The 17803-nt window shown below is 39.7% G+C and overlaps 1 protein-coding gene across 1 annotated transcript; it reads left to right on the top strand.

Annotated features, from left to right (window-relative positions):
- Positions 1-396: 396 nt before the first annotated feature.
- On the top strand, positions 397-17567 carry TMEM207 (transmembrane protein 207). The gene is made up of 5 exons (XM_075266886.1): positions 397-468; positions 7859-7893; positions 7981-8025; positions 16927-17069; positions 17416-17567. The coding sequence occupies exons 1-5, from the start codon at positions 397-399 to the stop codon at positions 17565-17567; spliced, it is 447 nt and encodes a 148-aa protein (XP_075122987.1).
- The last annotated feature ends 236 nt before the right edge of the window (positions 17568-17803 follow it).

Here is a 17803-nt window from a genome sequence, read left to right as displayed (position 1 = left end):
CTACCTTTGCACAAATTAAAATCAATAATCATGACAACCACCTTCATCACAACAATGAAGAACCTAAGAGCTCCTCGGTCTTCACTGTCAAGTTATCTCACTAATAGTCAGATATTGAAGACTAGGAACATACAGTGTACATGAGTGGAATTTTGACTCCTCCAGATAGGAAATTATATGTGGAGAGCTTATGTGCTTCTGTGTCTAATGGCGTGAAACAAAAGTTCATTTGCTGTTAACACCCTTTAAAGCAGCACTTTCTGCATCCCATAATCAGTTGGTCACACCGGAAAACTCCCTAATGAATTCAGCAACCGGAGCAGAGAACTTCAAAAGCACAGGAGAGTGGCATACCAGCTGTGAGCGCAAATCTTAATAGGATTTTTCACACTCATAATGAGGTTTAAAACAGTGTGCTCCTATTTCCTGAACCCTTTAAATGGATTGGTGTATTTTGCGTTTCCTCAGGTAACATTACATACCATATACAAATATACATTACTTCTTTTTAATGTCCTGACAGGCTTTTCCATACCTAATTGCAAAGTTTATGATTGATATTATATTATATTTAATTGCATGTAAACTGATGAGTTCCTAAAATACACTACAGACAGGGGTCTCTAAGAGATTGCAAAGTACATAGATAAATGACCATGGCAGTCACTGTCACAGCGGTAGTCCAGGATTTTAAGTGATAGTTTTGCAATATTTGGAGGCACATACACCCTGAGTTATCTGAAGTATAACATTGAAGATGAGGTGATAGATGACATTTTGGAGAAGATTATGCTCTATGGCTGATGCGCTCAGTTCAATCACTAGTAAGAGCTTTGCTGCTCAGTTCTTATGCCAGGCAATCACTCAATGTCCAAATCTTTCCTAAAAAAAAAATCTTAGTGGAATGAAAATCTAAAAGGAAGTTCTTGTAAAATTACCTCAAGATATAGAATCTGATAAGACATGGTTGATTTGTATAATTATTTCTATGTACTATTGTTATTGTAGTTAGTAGTAAATATACTGAATATTGTTGTAAATATCCAAAATATTGACAGGTCTATTTTCACAGATTTATTCCAAATTGGAAATAAAAATGGTTAAAAGGGGTATTGTTGTATAGAACCCATACATCAATTGTCTTCAATAGGAAATACGAAAAGTCACCCTGTAGATTAATTCAGTACAGTGTAGGCTATTGTGTTGTGTACGGCATCTATTCAATCCCATATAAATAACTGTACTATATAACGAAGTTTATAATTGCCATAGTCGGCATTATGTATATACTATTGTACCACCACCAAGCAGTGTGCTGAAGCTGAAGTTCCATAGCGCATCTTACTCATAGAATGTACAATTTTCTATAGTGTTATAACTCCAGTTACAATGAACATGGGGGAAGTCGGAGAGCCGTGTCCATAAGTGTCAAGATTCAGGTTTTCGTGTACAGTTTTCTAAGCCAAAACCAGCCATGGTGCTAAGCCTAAGGGCAATGTTTCCCGTGTGTATGTGGTTTCAATTGCCTCAAATACACACTGCATTTGTATTGGATCAAACATCTGCTGGACTTTTCTCTTAGTATTACCGTTCTCTTAGAATTGGCTGGGGTAAAGGAAGTGCCAGCAGTGGTTTGGACATTACAACAGTGAGCAGGACCAGCGTGGAGACACTTTATGTACAGCACTTATACAGTATGATTACTTTATTCAATCTACTCCTGGTTTTAGCTTCAGAAACAGCTTGCAAAAATCTGAACATGAAAACCAAGTTTAGGCCGGAGCCTTAGGGCAAAGGACACACAGAACTGAAACACTGTCAAAACATTCTGAGAGAAACAGAAAAACACAAGTTAGGACACTCAAGACTAACAATGTTTGAGGCTTTTAGTCTATGAGGATTTAAGGTGAGGGTAATAAAAGCAGGTATTCTGCAGACTGGTAAAGTGGTGCAATATATATAATATACACAGATACACACACACACACACACACACACACACCATAGTGTGTTTGCCACACCAATATGTGGATAACATTTAGAAACATTTTCCTGGGGTCGTAAAAAGCTGTGTTTTTGCTACAAGCATCTCCTCACCAAAAACAATGCTTTTCTGCGCTATCTGTCCACGACCGAAACAAAATTACCACTATTACACATGCGTGAAAGTGGCCTCATGGTAAGCAGATTTTTATTTTTTTTTTACAAAAAGTTCTGAATGGGGCAGAAATAGAGACCCCCATGACTATGCTCTGGGTTGGAGATATGACTTAATTGTTTAATACAGATAACTCCCTTCCCTCACACACAAAGATGAAAAATGGATTCCAGATCAAGTCAGTATGTGTCAGATCACTGTCTATACTCCCCAAAAAGAAATTATTCAGGCAGATTTTCATGTCTGTATTTGAAATAAGGAGAGAGTATAGTGTCCATATGAGTATATTACACTACTATTATATTATACTATATGCTCCGCCCCTTTATGTCTATATACTAGGCATTTTAGAGTTTTTTTCTTTTTTCCTCTGTTTAGTTATGTCTATTACTGATCTTTCCCATATGGTTGTAGTTATCTGTATGTACTAGGTGCTGCTTAAGTATAGATTTAAGCAGCTTCTTTTCAGAAGATCAGTACAGATATGTCATGCATGAGTCCAGATAATATAAAACAGGACATACAGAGAGATAGTAACGAATGCGTGTCATTAAAGGCATGTTAACCCATTAGTGACCGGCATATAGATTTTCTGCATTGGTCACTAATGGTACATATTTAGCTGCTACTGTCTTTCTACGCTAGTTGCAGCAGAATATTGTGGGCTCTCCAGCTTGCTCAGATGTGGGGGTATGTCTATGTACTCACTCACAACTGAGCAACTGCTCCTCATACCCAGGATCAGCAAACCAACGATCCTGGGGGTCTAACTCCTTAAATACTGCAGTAAATAGTGACCACAGCATTTTAATAAAAAATACCACGTGTCTTGCAAAAAAAAACATCCCCATACAGTTACACCAGTAGAAAAACAGTATTTGCTTTGTGATAATGTAAAAATGTAAAAAATGGGTTAAACCTGCAATACAGTTAGATAGGTCAGGCTCACTTCACTGTAACACATTTTTCTCTATGAGAATTCATGCCTCCATTACCGAGATATTCATTTATTTCACATTATGTAAAGCAATCTGGATCACCGGCGATGACTCCATTGATCCAAATTGCTATGTTCCACACTGTTCCAATTTGCCCTTCTTCCCCCTCCCTTCTTTGTGACAGGGCCAGGGAGCTAAACTGAAATCTCACCCTGAGTTCTCATATTTGCTCCATAGTAGTGTCAGTCATAGCAGTTTGGAGCAGTGGAGCTGCATACAGTAATCCAGATTGTGAAATAAATAAATATCTCAGTTGTAGAGACATTTTCATAGGGAAAATGGTTTTACATTGGGGTAAGCCTGACCTATTTAACTGCAAACTAAATACTGGTCTTCTTTGAGAGCCTAAGGCCTCATTCACATCTGCGTTGGTAATCCTTCCGGGGGAGTCCGCATGGGGACACCCCCCCCCCCCCCGAAAGGACTACCGAACACATATGCAAGTGCTGTGCAGAGAAAGCACACGGATCCCCATAGACTATAATGGGTTCCTTGTGCGGCAAGTACACGAACCCCATTATAGTCTATGGGGTCTGTGTGCTTTCACTGCACACCGCTTGCAAATGTGTTCAGTAGTCCATTCAGGGGGGTCCCCATGCAGACTCCCAAAATGGATTACCAAACGCAGATGTGAACCAAGGGTAATACTAATAATTGTATGTAGCAATAGGCAGAGGTGTAAAATCAAGCTTCATAGCCCCAGTGCAAAATCTTTACCAGGTTCACCAACTACGATGTATTATTTATAGTACTAGTCTCTTCATTCTGGGAAGAGACACCTTATGGCCCCCCCTAAAGCTCCCAGGTTATGTCCCTGGTAATAGGCAATTTTGGAAAAAGGGGATAACTTTTAGTAAGACCAGCATTTCATAAGCCAATCTGCACAGGAGTAAGATACAAGTTCTCTATGAGCACACCCCTCTTAAATTAGAGCAAGCTGAGGGGAACCTGTTCCTCCATTAAGCTCTTCCGCTTTTCTGGAAAGCGGCAGGTTGAAAACTTTAGTGAAAAACAGGCTTGTATAAAAACCTGTGTCTCGTGTATACCAGTTTTCTTCCATAAGTACTTTGATGATTTTCCTCAGAAGTCTTTATATTTTATGAAATAGTAAAATAAATTATATAAAAGGGAATTTGAGCATAGGCTAGCTGTTAGCCAGATTTACCAGCTTTAACTTCATTCTGGGTGCAGGCCTCCTAGCAATCTAGTTATCTTTGATGGTGGGAGTCCCTACCTCTGAGTAACATACTGTCCCTTACCAACTACAGCATGAACAGTATGCCTCTGGGTGGCAGGGACTCCTAACATCATAGATAGCTATACTGCTAAGACTGCTACTCCCAGCATGAAGTTCAAACCAGTAAATCGGGCTAACACAGAGACTGAGTTTCATGGGTCAAACTTGGTCATGTAGACCTAGCCTAAAGCAGAGAAAAAGTATAAAGGCAAGATGTGTTGGTGTAGATCTTCCCAATTTTGAACTCACTCCTGATTTTGGCTTATGAACACTAACCAAAATGCTGTCATGTGACGGTGGTCTTGGGTTTAATTTTCAATTATTGAACCATCACAAATTTAGACTATTGGACTAAAATAATTTGACTCCATACATTTTAATATTTCTTTTGTATGAGCTTTATGGATGTTTTTCTGTTTTTGTTCAGTTAGATTTTATCATCCTAGAAAAGCAAAAGTTAAAATAAGTTGGTATTGAGCCTGAATTTTAATGTGACATTTCCGACTGGCATTAGACGAAGAATGTTGCTGTTAATGAAAACAAACTGGAATTAGATGAATCAATTCTCATTATTTTCCCCATTGCTAATGGTAGAATTGATTGTTTGCTGATCAGCTACTTGGAGAACATACGTTTTACATTAGCAGCATGTTTATTGTTTGACTGAACCAGATGTCTAAAATTACATCTGGCTTATTCGATTAAACTAATTATTCGCTTCATATGTTGTCTAAACTGATTTTCTTTAAAATGGATAATGACCTTATGTCTGCTCTTCTAATGGTAGAGATTGGAGTGGTCCATTGATTTCTCTCAGCACGGGTATTACATAGTGCCATGTACTATAAATCATTGGATCTAAGTAGTTTAAGTTTTTCAAGTTACATTACAAAATTTCTGAAAATATAACATTTTGTTACTTATTCATATAATGATATTCAAAAAGCAGAAATTGGTATACATTATATTGGCATACCGTATACTGTTATTTCCTGCAGGTGCCAGAATGTGGAAAGAGGATTAGCCTCCGGCTGATCATTGACCTTTCCATACCATGCTGATGCTCCCAAAATCTGTTCCTTGCATAATGTCTGCTATGTTACTAATGCTGATCTATAGGGCTGGGGACATTAGGAGGTAAAATGACTATGAAAATCTAGTTCGAATTTGAAAGGAAGAAGACTAAAAATTTGCTATTCAAAGAATCGCCTTTTTATTACCACAAAGATCTGCATGAAGCTAAAGATCCACTTTAATATGTTATTCGTTCTTTTCATGCTGACAATGCTTTCCATGTTGGCAATGTCTTTTAGACCTCATGCACACAAACGTAAGAAAATATGTTACTAAAGGAACAATCTATATTGCCTTTGATCTTCATCAATTTCAGAAAATTTTTAGTTCTGTATGAATACCATCTATTCTTCTTTATCAATACCAATACCATCTATCTCATTAAAATGGTACCTGTCAAGGGATGGGATATGTCAGACAAAAGTTAACAATCTGTTCTTGATGTTGGGTTGGAAACAGGATGGGTTGGAAACAGTGGCGTAACTACCAGGGTAGTAGAGGAGGCAGTTGCAACACAGGACCCAGGGCATTAGGGGGCCTGGCGACATATCAAAGGTTCGCCATGGGGCCCCCGTCATTCCTAGTTACGCCACTGGTTGGAAACAGAGATTTGAGTGACAAGGGCTAGATGACTGAGTTGGAGCATCTTGGTAGGTCTCATGGGGTGTTTATGGCATACAATGGTTTCTACCAACTAAAAGTCAACCAGTGAAGGATAACCAGAGAACTGGTACTTGTGAAAGAAGATGTAATTAGATATGGGAACCTCACAAGTTTGTTTTGTACTAAACTTGTTCAGGTTAAACTGGAATTGCTATTATTATACTCTAGGTTCTCATCAGACCCCAGAGTACAATAAGCAGAGGCTCAGGGGAGGTGAGCAAAAATAACAAACAATTATACTCACATCACCTCACCTCTCCTGGGCATCTTTACGGTGCCTGACATTCCAAATTTCAGACCTCTTCCAGCCTGTGGTCACCTCTGAGGCCTGTGATTTGGCCACAATAGTCCAGTGGGGCTCATAGATGTCACGTCATTAAAACCTAACATCATGATGTTGACACACTCCATGTTTCCACTGAGAATGTCACACACCCCGGGCCGTGTGACAGTCGGAGGTCAGAAGAGGTCAACACCCAGGAGAGGTAAGACAAGGTGATTATAAGAGTTTGTTAATTTCCTTCACATGTGCCTCCACTTATTATTCACAAAAGTTTTGTGCTTGGACAAGCCTGAAACTTTAGGAAATTTCAGGTCACATCCGGTTTTAAACAAATCAATCCACTCCTCGCTACTGGTAATGTACTGGAAGAACAAATCAAATCCATGAAGTTTCTACCTCAGAATTTAAGGAACCTGAGGTGGAAGAATGCCTTCAAAGGTCACACAAGATGCAACAAAATGTGGCTATCTTAGATTGCATGTGAGCAGTCAATTCTTAAACTTGATGGCCTGGAAATAGTAAAATGAGGATGTGGGTGACAAGAGCCGAACTATGATGACTAAACATCGATATCAGATGATCTTCAAAGTGGCAGTTCTTATGAGGTAGAATTGCAGTGGTTACCACCTTCCAAACTTCATCAAAGGAAGGGCAACCAAAGAACTGATAACAGTGTTATGGGAACCTAAAGGTTATTGATAGTGAGCAAAAACTTAGTGGCATAACAAACATGATTAAAGCGAGTTGATGAAAGAAATGGATGTATCATATGGTGAATTCCAGATGAAGGTGAAAGTGAAGTGAATAACATTGATTATTCATTATAGTGGTACCAGTAAAGAATTGGATATGTCAGGCAGAAGTGAACAGTCAGTTCTCTAATTTGATGGGTTAGAAATAGAAAAAATGATCAAGTATAAGTATCTGAGTCACATGTGGTTACTACTTACTAAAAGTCATCGAAAGAAGGACACGTCAAATCCATGAGAGTCCTACCTCACAATTCAAATGGATTATCCACTTTTATAAAATAGAAAGCCTTTCCTTAATATAGGCCATCAATTTTAGATCAACAGGGAAATAAAAAAACACATAGCATATGCTACCACTAGCATGTTACAAATGTATATATCCAAATTTTCAGGTCTCCATTAACTATGATAGTACCAGGATAAATTTAACCTGCATTTGCATAGGATATGATGGAATATGCTGTTACACCATACAGAAATAATAGCATATAAATATAGGACTCTGTGCATGAGCTCATAGACTAACATTAACTTGATTGTATGGAACAAATGTTATTCCATACAGATGTCACTTACTGTACACTTGTGCATGACTGCTAATTGGTTTAGTGAATGAATGTAACACATTTCATTAGATATCAGACTGCCTATGTATTTCTTGGTACTACTCTTAAATGTTTTATGTATCCGCAGCCTTCCTGCACCAGTTTATGCAACCAATCTGAGATGTAAGTTCCCTTCAATTTCCTTGATATTTAAACTTTCCAATATTTTACACAAGATAAACATTTGAAGTCATGCTTTGTATCTTTTAGATGTGTCCGTTACATTGAGCATCCTTTGAATGCATGGTATATATGGTAAGTATCATTGGAATTCTCATTATAATAAACACAAGAAATGTCTCGCAACATCTGTCTTTGTTTACCCGTCTTTAAGAAAATGAAAGGCCCTGTCCCCTTTTAGCAACACCAATGAAAAACCATTTAAGGCCGTTTATAGTCACATTGCTCAAAAATATGCACAAAGTAAACACTGACTTCCAATACCATCACGTTTTGGGAAATTGCAGCATGTCAATTATACCTACGGATACACTGGCGCTTTCCTTATAGGTAAAATGGAAGCAGAAAGCAGAAAACTTTCTGTGAAAAATGCTGCAGGAAAAACTGAGATGCATTGCAGCCATGGTTTTTACCTCAGCAATTTTTTGTTGTGGCCTGCTATGTGGGGCCTTAATATAAACCTATATGAAATCACCACAACATAAATAACCACATATAAGACATATACCAAAATATAAATGCATTTTATTAATCAAATAATCAATTGTCATTTTTTGGATAGTACTATATACTCCTGTTACTGTGTAATACTGTTTTGATACGCTGTGAGGTGGTACCGCGACTTCCGCGTTTTTTGTATGTGTTTTTATGCATTTATATTTTAGTATATGTCTTGTATGTAGTTATTTATGTTGCAGTGATTTCATATAGGTGTATATCTGTTTTGGGGAAATCAGTTGCTTTATGGAATTTTGATAATAATTGGAGGAAATTGTAGGTGTAATATGTGGGGCCTTAGCCTAAGGCTAAAGTCACACATTGTGGAAATGCATTGTTTTTTGTTGCAGATTTTGCTGCAGTTTTTCAAACCAAAGTCAGGAGTGTATTTAACAGAAGGGAAACATCTAAGACCTTCCTTTTTATTTTCCATTCCTTTTCAAGCCACTCCTAACTTTGGCTCAAAAAAGTGCAGCAAAATCTCCTGAGTGTCACTTCCACATAACAGTTTAAGTGAATGGGCTGAGCTATCATATAAAGCACAACAGCTGTACGAATTTATGGCACTGTGCTCGGTAAGATCTAAAGTGGTTACAGCACTCATCTGAATGCTGCATACTTTTCAAACAGTCAATTGGCCAGTGAGTGTCCTAGCTGTCGAACCACTGCCAATCGTTAATTGATGATGTGTCCTAAAGATAGGTCATCAGAGCTGGAAAATCGAAGGTTTGACCTAATGATAAACATTTAGGCCGGGTTCACACGGAGTTACGTGCCGCGAGATTTGGCACGTAGACGCCGCGTGACCCTTTGCGTGCCGTACACGCTCCCATTGAGTTCAATGGGAGCAGGGAGCGTATGCGCCGCGCTAGTTTGCGGCCGTGAATAAATGCACGGCCGCAAACTAGCGCGACGCATACGCTCCCCGCTCCCATTGAACTCAATGGGAGCGTGTACGGCACGCAAAGGGTCACGCGGCGTCTACGTGCCAAATCTCGCGGCACGTAACTCCGTGTGAACTCCCCCTTATGCTTTTATTCGCAGGGTAAAAATGGGTTCTCCAACAGCTCCAGTAGAATATATTCAGATCAATATAAGCTAACATCTTTCAGTGTCATGTTGGGTTCACACTACCGTTGTTAATGTCTGTTGCTGTCTCCCGTTATAGGAAGACAGCAATGGACATTAACTGTTACAGAGAATGGACACAGACAGAGTCTATATCCATTCCCATTGACATTAATGATGCTATCTTTTGTCATGCTTACTTACTTTTGTAATGGAAGAAAGTCCTGCTTGTAATTAATGTCTGCAGTTGTCATCCTATGACGGAAGACAGCAACTAATATTAAAAACAATAATGTGAACCCAACCTTATGCATGTGTTACTTGTGAAATAACAAAATAATGTTACCCTAGTAGCCTGTAGCTATCATAATAAGTAACATTTTCCTATAGATGTTCTACTCTGTAGATGCCCTGCTAGAAAGCTAAAAACATTGCATTTCCGCAGCATAGGGACTTCGCATTAGGCTAATGCCCCAGGGAGCAAAGTGCAGCTTAAATTGCTTGCTTTTCACAGTGTTTTTCATTGCATTTTTACTGTTTTTCTCTACAGTTTTTCTTCATTTTCCGCAGCAAAAATTGACCTGCTGTGTTTTTTTAAATGGATACAAAGTAGGACATGCAGGACTTTGTGTCCGGTTAAAAAAAACGGTTTCACCGCGGAGTGGCAGAAGAGACACACGGGCGATTACTGTGCAAACCCATTCAAGTGAATGGGTTTGAAAACTGACCGCCGAGTTTCCTTCCCCTGTCCAGTTTCTCGGGGCAGAAGACGGAAACCCACTGGATTGGCTAAAGTGGAGACTAGACGCTGACAATGCAACTTTTCTGCAGCTGTTTTTTTCTCTGCAATGTGTGGATGAGATTAGCCAGAATCTCATTCACTTTGATGGTATTGTAAACACAATGTTTTTTTCCACTGCATTACCAAAATGTGGGGCCTTGGCCTGAGTCAGGAGAATTGGAAAATGGAATTATCTGTGCTGAATACTAATACATAATAAATATACTATATGAGTACCAATGTGTCCCATCCTTATAATACAGTACAAAGCCAAAATGTTAACCCTACAAGCCACAAACTAGTACTTACAGGTTATTAAAATCTGCAGAACAAACCACTAAGTTCGGATTTTAGACAGCTTTTTCAATAATTATATAACTCTATGCCATACATACTGTACATTAAGGATTAGTTAGTGTTAAAGTCTATACAAATGTGTTTTATAGCATGACAAATACTGTAGTTGTTATTTAGTGCTAAATAGAGATGAGCAAACGGCGTTCGATCAAATTGGTATTTGATCAAATATCAGGCTGCTTGAGATATTCGATTCCAATCGAATACCACGCGGCAAATGCACTAAAAATTCGTATCCCCCCCCCCCACCTTCCCTGGCGCTTTTTTTTGCACCAATAACTGTGCAGGGGAGGTGGGACAGGAACTATGACAACGTAGGCATCGAAAAAAAAAAAAATCGGAAAAAGTAATTGGCTGGCTAAATCAGGTGACCTCCACTTTATATGAAGATTGGATTTCAGATTCAGTTCATATGAGACTGTGAACTATGTGACTGTGAGACAGGGATAGATGTACTGGCAAGGTTAGCTAGGAATTAGCTTTATTTAGGTGGGAATGTCACTCACACAGCTCTTTGGGGCTCTATCTCGTGGCAGCCCATTATATGCTAGTCGGGATCCCTGTCAGCTTGCGTTTTGTGGGAGCTGACTTTTCTCAGGTGTAGCAGAGTTCAACGCACGGCCAACACTGCCGCATCTCAGGTGTAGCAGAGCTCAGCGCACGGCAAGTTCTGCTGCATCTCAGGTGTAGCAGAGCTCATCGCACAGCCAGCTCTGCAGCATCTCAGGTATAGCAGAGTTCAGCGCACAGCTCTGTTACACCTGAGATGTAGCAGATCTGTGTCAAATCTGCTATACCTGAGATCAGGCCACAATGGAGACTGCTGTGGACCGTTCTTAGACTCCGCCTCCTCACATACGAGCCTCCGGTAGAACCAACGTTGATTGGCCGAATGCTGTACTCTGTATGGCATTCGGCCAATCAACGCTGGTCAATGCATTACTATGGGAAAAAGTCAGCTCTCGCATTATTAGCAGCGTAATACAGTGACTTGGGCATGTTAGATGCCCCCAGGCATGCTTCCCCTGCTGTCCCAGTTGCATTCAAGAGGTGTTGTCCTCATTTGCTGAGGTGTCATAGTGGACTTGGTGACTCTCCTGAGTCGAACATTGGTTTCCCCCTAATCGAGTATTTTTCCCCATAGACTATAATGGGGTTCGATCGAACAGTCGAGTATTGAGCGGCTACTCGAATCGAACATTTCACTGTTCGCTCATCTCTATTGTTTACTTTTACTTTTTACTCCCCAAATGGAATACTGAATACGGATGTGAACCAGCGGCCTAACAATTACTATTTAGATTGGCAAGCTAGTGAACAAAGGCTCAACTGATACATCAAAATCCAATACAGATTAAATGAAATCCAACATCAACATTTCATTATGGAGATATATTTATATTTATTCAAAAACACATCAGGTAACACATATTTGAAAACCACAAATAAGCCTGCCCCGACATTATAGCAAATCTAGTAAGAATAGATAAGATTGGATCTCAAATGTAACCCATTTGGGGATCTCGTATGCAAAGTTATCATCCTTTTCCAATCACAAAGGGCAAAACCCTTTTTCTGTACCATACACTTGCATAGAATTCACTGATCCTCCATGTGTGTTGATTACATCATGACATATTCATTTTCAGCGTACTTTATCTGCGAGTCGCTCTTGGGTTTGCCCAGGACGTGTGTGTTTGTTTGTACAGCCTAATGGAAATATTTAGTCAGGTGTTTCTATCCCATATATTTATATGTGTGTTATATAAATAATTTTTAATAAAAGTGTACAGTTTGTTTTTCATCATTCCTGTATACTTTATTATCAGTGTGATCTGTTGTTTTTTGCTATACAGGATAAGTATAGATCAGGGAATACAGGCCACAATGTGAATAGGTTTAGCTGCTATACAGGGCAAGCACCAAAACATGAGACCTGAGGTCATATCAATGAGTTAAGACAAGGCCTCTTCTGTATTCAGTAACATTACATTCTTTATCATTTTTAATCTGGTGGTGATGTCTGACTGTTACATCTTGAAATTGCAGCTCTGGTTGAGTGACTGGTAAGTATGAAGTGTACCGAGCAGCCCAGAGAATGACAGGTTTACAGGCATCATTCAATCCTACAAGACGGAAGTCTTCTTAGTAATCACTCTGTATGCAGGAACTGAATTGCAAGGTCTTAATGTTACAGAGAGCAATTCTGATCTTGCTGACAAGATGTCTTGTGATATATTGTAACAGCTAGCAGTGCATGTGGACACATCACTGAAGAAGGCATATAACACCATGCAGCCACCTGCTTGCACAAACGATATATCAAACTACATGGGGAATACTAACTGCTGTTGTAAGGGAATTGCTAAGACAGCAATTCCCAGAACTGTTAAACCCTGGGAGGGGCACAAGAGACAGTGAGCCCTAAGCTGAAGCCCCCCGCTTTCCCTTCCTATTGCCAGGCCCTATCCTAGGTAATAGGCGACAACCACGAGGACAATCCCTCCCTGAATATGTGAAACACAAAACGCAGACAAGACGAATAACAACAAAGGGAGGTCAGCTAGCCAGGGTTCGGTAACAGGAGAGTGATGCAGTGCCAAATCGGAGTCAAGAGAATAGTCAATGAGAAAAGCCAAAGGTCAAGTATAATAGTATAAGCAAACAGGGACAGTAAGAGCAGGTATGCACACGGCAATAACAAGCACTGGTGTGAATGGGAACCAAGGCTAAATAGGGAGGAAGAACCCGCCCATGGAGTTCACAGAAAGGCAGCTGTCAATCACAGGGCAAGGCCAGATTAACCACTTAATGGACAGAGGCAACCTTGGCAGAAGACAGGTGTGGTGCAAATCCAATTAAGGACTAGAGCCGTGTTCACACAGTGCAACTAAAAACTTTAAGCAGATTCTCAAACTGCACACGCCTCCTGCGCCGCAGCACACGAGCAGAGGGTGGTGCAGGGGCCCAAACAGGCAGAGATGTTACAGCTGTACTGTAGTTTATCAGAAGAAAACACGGCTTATACCAAATGCTGGGTACAAGAGCCATTCATGATGTATGATGATCCTTAGCAGCATAGTCTATTAAATGTATTTGAGATGTATTTTTAGGTTCTCTCTGTAACTATGTTTTGTCATATAGGTCAAAGTGGAGGTTCCAAAACTAAAATTGAATGATTTTGGTGAATATTTATGTATTTTTGTTTGTTCTTTAGCCATGCTTTGTAGTAGGAAACTAAGAGATGGATTTTATTTTAATATGTTTGCAGGCCCATTTTGTAAGAAGCTGTATGATCATGATGCCCATTGCAGATGCACAAAGTAGAGCCAGAGCGAGAAATGCAGATATACTGTACATTGTTATGCCATACACTACTTTTTCAACACTTACAAACCTCTTATAAAAAGTTAAAATTCTTTGTCACTTACGACAGAGATGTGGTATTGTTTAGTTTCTAAAGTGTTTATTGAGATAAGGCACAGAGATAGAATACAAGCAAAATAATATTGTGTAAGCCATTCCAAACATTGATAGAAAATCAGCAATGGAATTTCTTATGAAAAAACGAACACACTTTCATAAGTACAATAATGAACTTACAATGGTAGATACAGTCAAATAATATGGATAAAAAGGAAGCAACCAAAAACAAATAAAGCGGAATAGACTGTGCTATAAAGTAGTAATCTAAAGGAGGGGTTAATATAGGGTGAGATGGGGATCCATGTTAAAGGGGTTGGAGGTGAGCGCATTGTCTGAACAAAAAAAGAATCATAGTCGAAGACAGTATGAGAGACCTGGGATGTTAGCCCTATCAAGCCATGGAGACCAAACCTTGTTGTACTGTGGAGGAGCATCTGAAATTATAGCATTGATTCTCTCGTGGATTATAATGGTGTCCACACAACTGAAGACGACAAAGACTGAAAGATTTGCTTTTCCAAAGTGGAGGCTATGTGGATTCAGGCAGCCATCAGGATATACTGTAGTAGTTTATACTGTGCATATCTAACCAAAGTTGGCTTATGGCCTAGAAGGAAGATTGGCACAGTGAAAGGAACTGACTGGCCTATGAGTAGTTGCACCAATGTATGAATTGATAGAAACAGCTGCATGTCCACCAAACATGAAGAGTATTTCTGACTGTGTTGCATTGCCAAAAACAAAGGAACAAAGCTATGTCATCTAGAGGGAACCATATGGGATCTGTGGAGAATCTTTAGGGAGGATTTCATAAGGGTGACCTGGCAACTGCCCTTTCTCATTAATGTGCAGCAATCTGTCCATTGGGCTGGTGCTAGGGTGGTCTCCAGGTCTCATTCACAGGTGTGTTCAATATATATATATATATATATATATATATATATATATATATATATATATATTGTAGGGAACCGCTCAGGTAGATGCTTGTAGCAGTGCAGGAAACAGGGACACAGACACTGGATTGCACACGAGCTCAGGCTTTATTCACATGTAACACATACACTGCTTTTGCAAAGCCACAGGATAAACAAAACAAAACCTTTCTTGGCTGAGAAAACTAACTTAAACGTAAGGAAACTTTTCCCTGACTTATACAGGAGACTGGCTACCAGTCTCCCACCTTGGCAACAACAACGGGTGGCACAGTACCTGCTCTGTAGGTTTAGTTTGGACAGTTCAGCTCTGCCAGTGTGGTGCCAAACTCCTAGTCTTCACACTCAGACTGTTATTAGGGCCCGATTACCCAGCTGACCTCCCTGGTGTGGGCCTTTACCAAACACCCTTCAGGTGCCTGGCTTGAATGTACCTGTCTTCCCAGACCACACCCTTCACTCTCTCAATATATATATATATATATATATATATATATATATATATATATATATATATACAGATAGAGGCTCTCTAGAGATTCTCTCTTCTCTCTCTCTCTCTCTCTCTCTCTCTCTGCCACCCTGAATACGTTTGAAGCATGAGTATGGATAAAGTAATCTCTGTTGGAGACCCATTAGTCACAAAAAAAAGTGAAGTAGGAGGGAGCAGTGGCAAAATTGGACTTTGCAGTTTAAAGCTAAAACAGACCCTCCACCATAACTGCAACATATAGTGAGCGACTCTATTGGCCGCTGGATTTAAGTGGGAGGTCGATGGAGGAGTCCAGAGCCTGTAGGGAAGCAGGGGCAACTAAAGTATATTCCAAGGCTACCCATTAAGGACAGTCAGTCATGCATAATCTTTCTCCGGATATGTGGCCATTTATAAGCCCATAGAAAAATGAAAATTTTCTTCTGTAGGCCATCAAGAGAGGAGGATGTTACAAGGGTGGGGAGCACGTGGAAATAATAAACAATGCATGGTAAAATGGTCATCTTAATTGTGTGGGTCCTACCAATTTAGGAGAGAGTCGGGCAATGCCAAGTGCTTAAATCTTTCAGATCTGGAATATGCGTGGCATAATTCCATTTAAAGCAGGTATCTTTAGGGCAGCAAAGGTTAATGTGTAGATAGGGTAGGTACTTTTTTCGAATGTGGAAACTGAAGCTTAATTCTATCAGCTTTTTGGTGGCCTGGGGGATATTACAATGTAAGATGTCAAACTTGGTAGCATTAAGTATGAGGCCAAGAGTTGTGTAAAATAGGAAAGGTTGTTGATGAGATTCGAGAGCGTGATGTGTGGATGCCATTATAAGTCAATGTAGTTTGCTGGTCATTTGTAACTGAAATCATGATACAAATGTGAATAGAGCCTGACACTAGTTTCACACCTGTGTTCGGGTTTCCGTTCAGTGGGTCCGCCTGGGGACCCCTGAGAATGGAAACCTAATACGCTTAAAAAAGTGGTTACTCGCGGTAACACACAGAGCCCATAGACTATAATGGAGTCTGCCTGCAAATGGTGAAAAATGCGGAGAGAAAAGCGCTGCTTGAAGCGCTTTTCTCTCTGCATTTTTTAAACAGGTTTCGGGACGGGAACCCACAAATGGAATTCAAGCGCTGGTGTGTAACCAGCCTTAGACATATTCTTGTACTAGGACTTTTTCTTATTGTTCTATATTATACAATCCACCAACCATCTTTCACCACTATAGTGTTACATTTAGGTTGATCTAAAGTTGGCAATAACATATGAAAGGAAAAAGATTTCAAGGAAAAAAAACGATCACTAAATAGGCTGCTGCCAATGGTGCAGTGTCTTATTCCCCTCTATTCATTGAAGCAAACATGAACGCTTGGCTGACAACTGACTATACAAATGCTTAAAGTAAGTGTATCTTATTTTCCAGGATCTTCCTGCTTGTCCTTTTAATCCTGAGCGTGCGTTGTATGACTGCCTGCTGTCTCCAGTGTTGTGTAAAGAAACCAGCAAAATTGTCTTCAAGAAAGAAAGTTACAGTTGTCACTCTGAGTGGCTCAGATTCTATATACGGTACGTAAACTTCCAAGGATTTTACCACACTCAATATTCAATGGTGGTAGGAATAGTATATGTACAATAGTGTCCTATAATATTTGCATCACGTCTAGGATATAGAGAAACCTCTGCTTGGGATATGAAATGGTTCCTCTTTTTGTATATGGTTAGTACTGTTCTCAGAAATGGTAAATTTAAGATGGCTGTATTATTAGTCAATATACAATAACTTGAGTAAATCCTAACCTAAGCATTTAACTTGAGGAGCATTAGATAATTTCTGCACAGTGCACAGTAGGTGGTGCACATGGCCTTGTTTTATCCCTACTTACAATATAACAAGCATTTTTCTTTCCTACAGTGACCGAATCATCCCAGTGCCTTCATCCACCGACATGGTTTTCACATCAAACCTCAAATTCTTCAGTTTCTTCTGTATCACTTGGGGATTTTAAGTTAGGAGCACCTCCTTCATATGAAGAATTGTTTTACAATAGAAAATATTCACTGTAAATATGATTAAGGTTTTGTTTGATGTATCTTTTCCTTAAAGAACACTACCTATAAGTGTTGAATTGGGTTAGACTGAACTAGTGGCGTAGCTAGTGGGAGGAGCAGAAAGGACAACTGCCCCAGGCCCACTGACATTGTGGAGCACCATCAAGGGGCCGCAGTTAATACCTGCTTTACTTTTAACAAGATCAGAGGCTGCAGACACCGATCTAGATAAAACACATTCTGCAACTAAG

Source organism: Leptodactylus fuscus, chromosome 3 (genome assembly GCF_031893055.1).
Source record: "Leptodactylus fuscus isolate aLepFus1 chromosome 3, aLepFus1.hap2, whole genome shotgun sequence".
Taxonomy (NCBI): Eukaryota; Metazoa; Chordata; class Amphibia; order Anura; family Leptodactylidae; genus Leptodactylus; species Leptodactylus fuscus.
Note: the sequence above shows the minus strand (reverse complement) of the source record. Positions and strands in the feature narration are given on the sequence as shown.

Bases quoted from the DNA above. Each gene is read 5' to 3' on its own strand.
- TMEM207 (XM_075266886.1), top strand. From the start codon at position 397: ATGAGGTTTAAAACAGTGTGCTCCTATTTCCTGAACCCTTTAAATGGA. The intron at 8,026-16,926 runs GTAAGTATCATT...CTTATTTTCCAG, and splicing joins TTGAATGCATGGTATATATG to GATCTTCCTGCTTGTCCTTT. The intron at 17,070-17,415 runs GTACGTAAACTT...TCTTTCCTACAG, and splicing joins TGGCTCAGATTCTATATACG to TGACCGAATCATCCCAGTGC.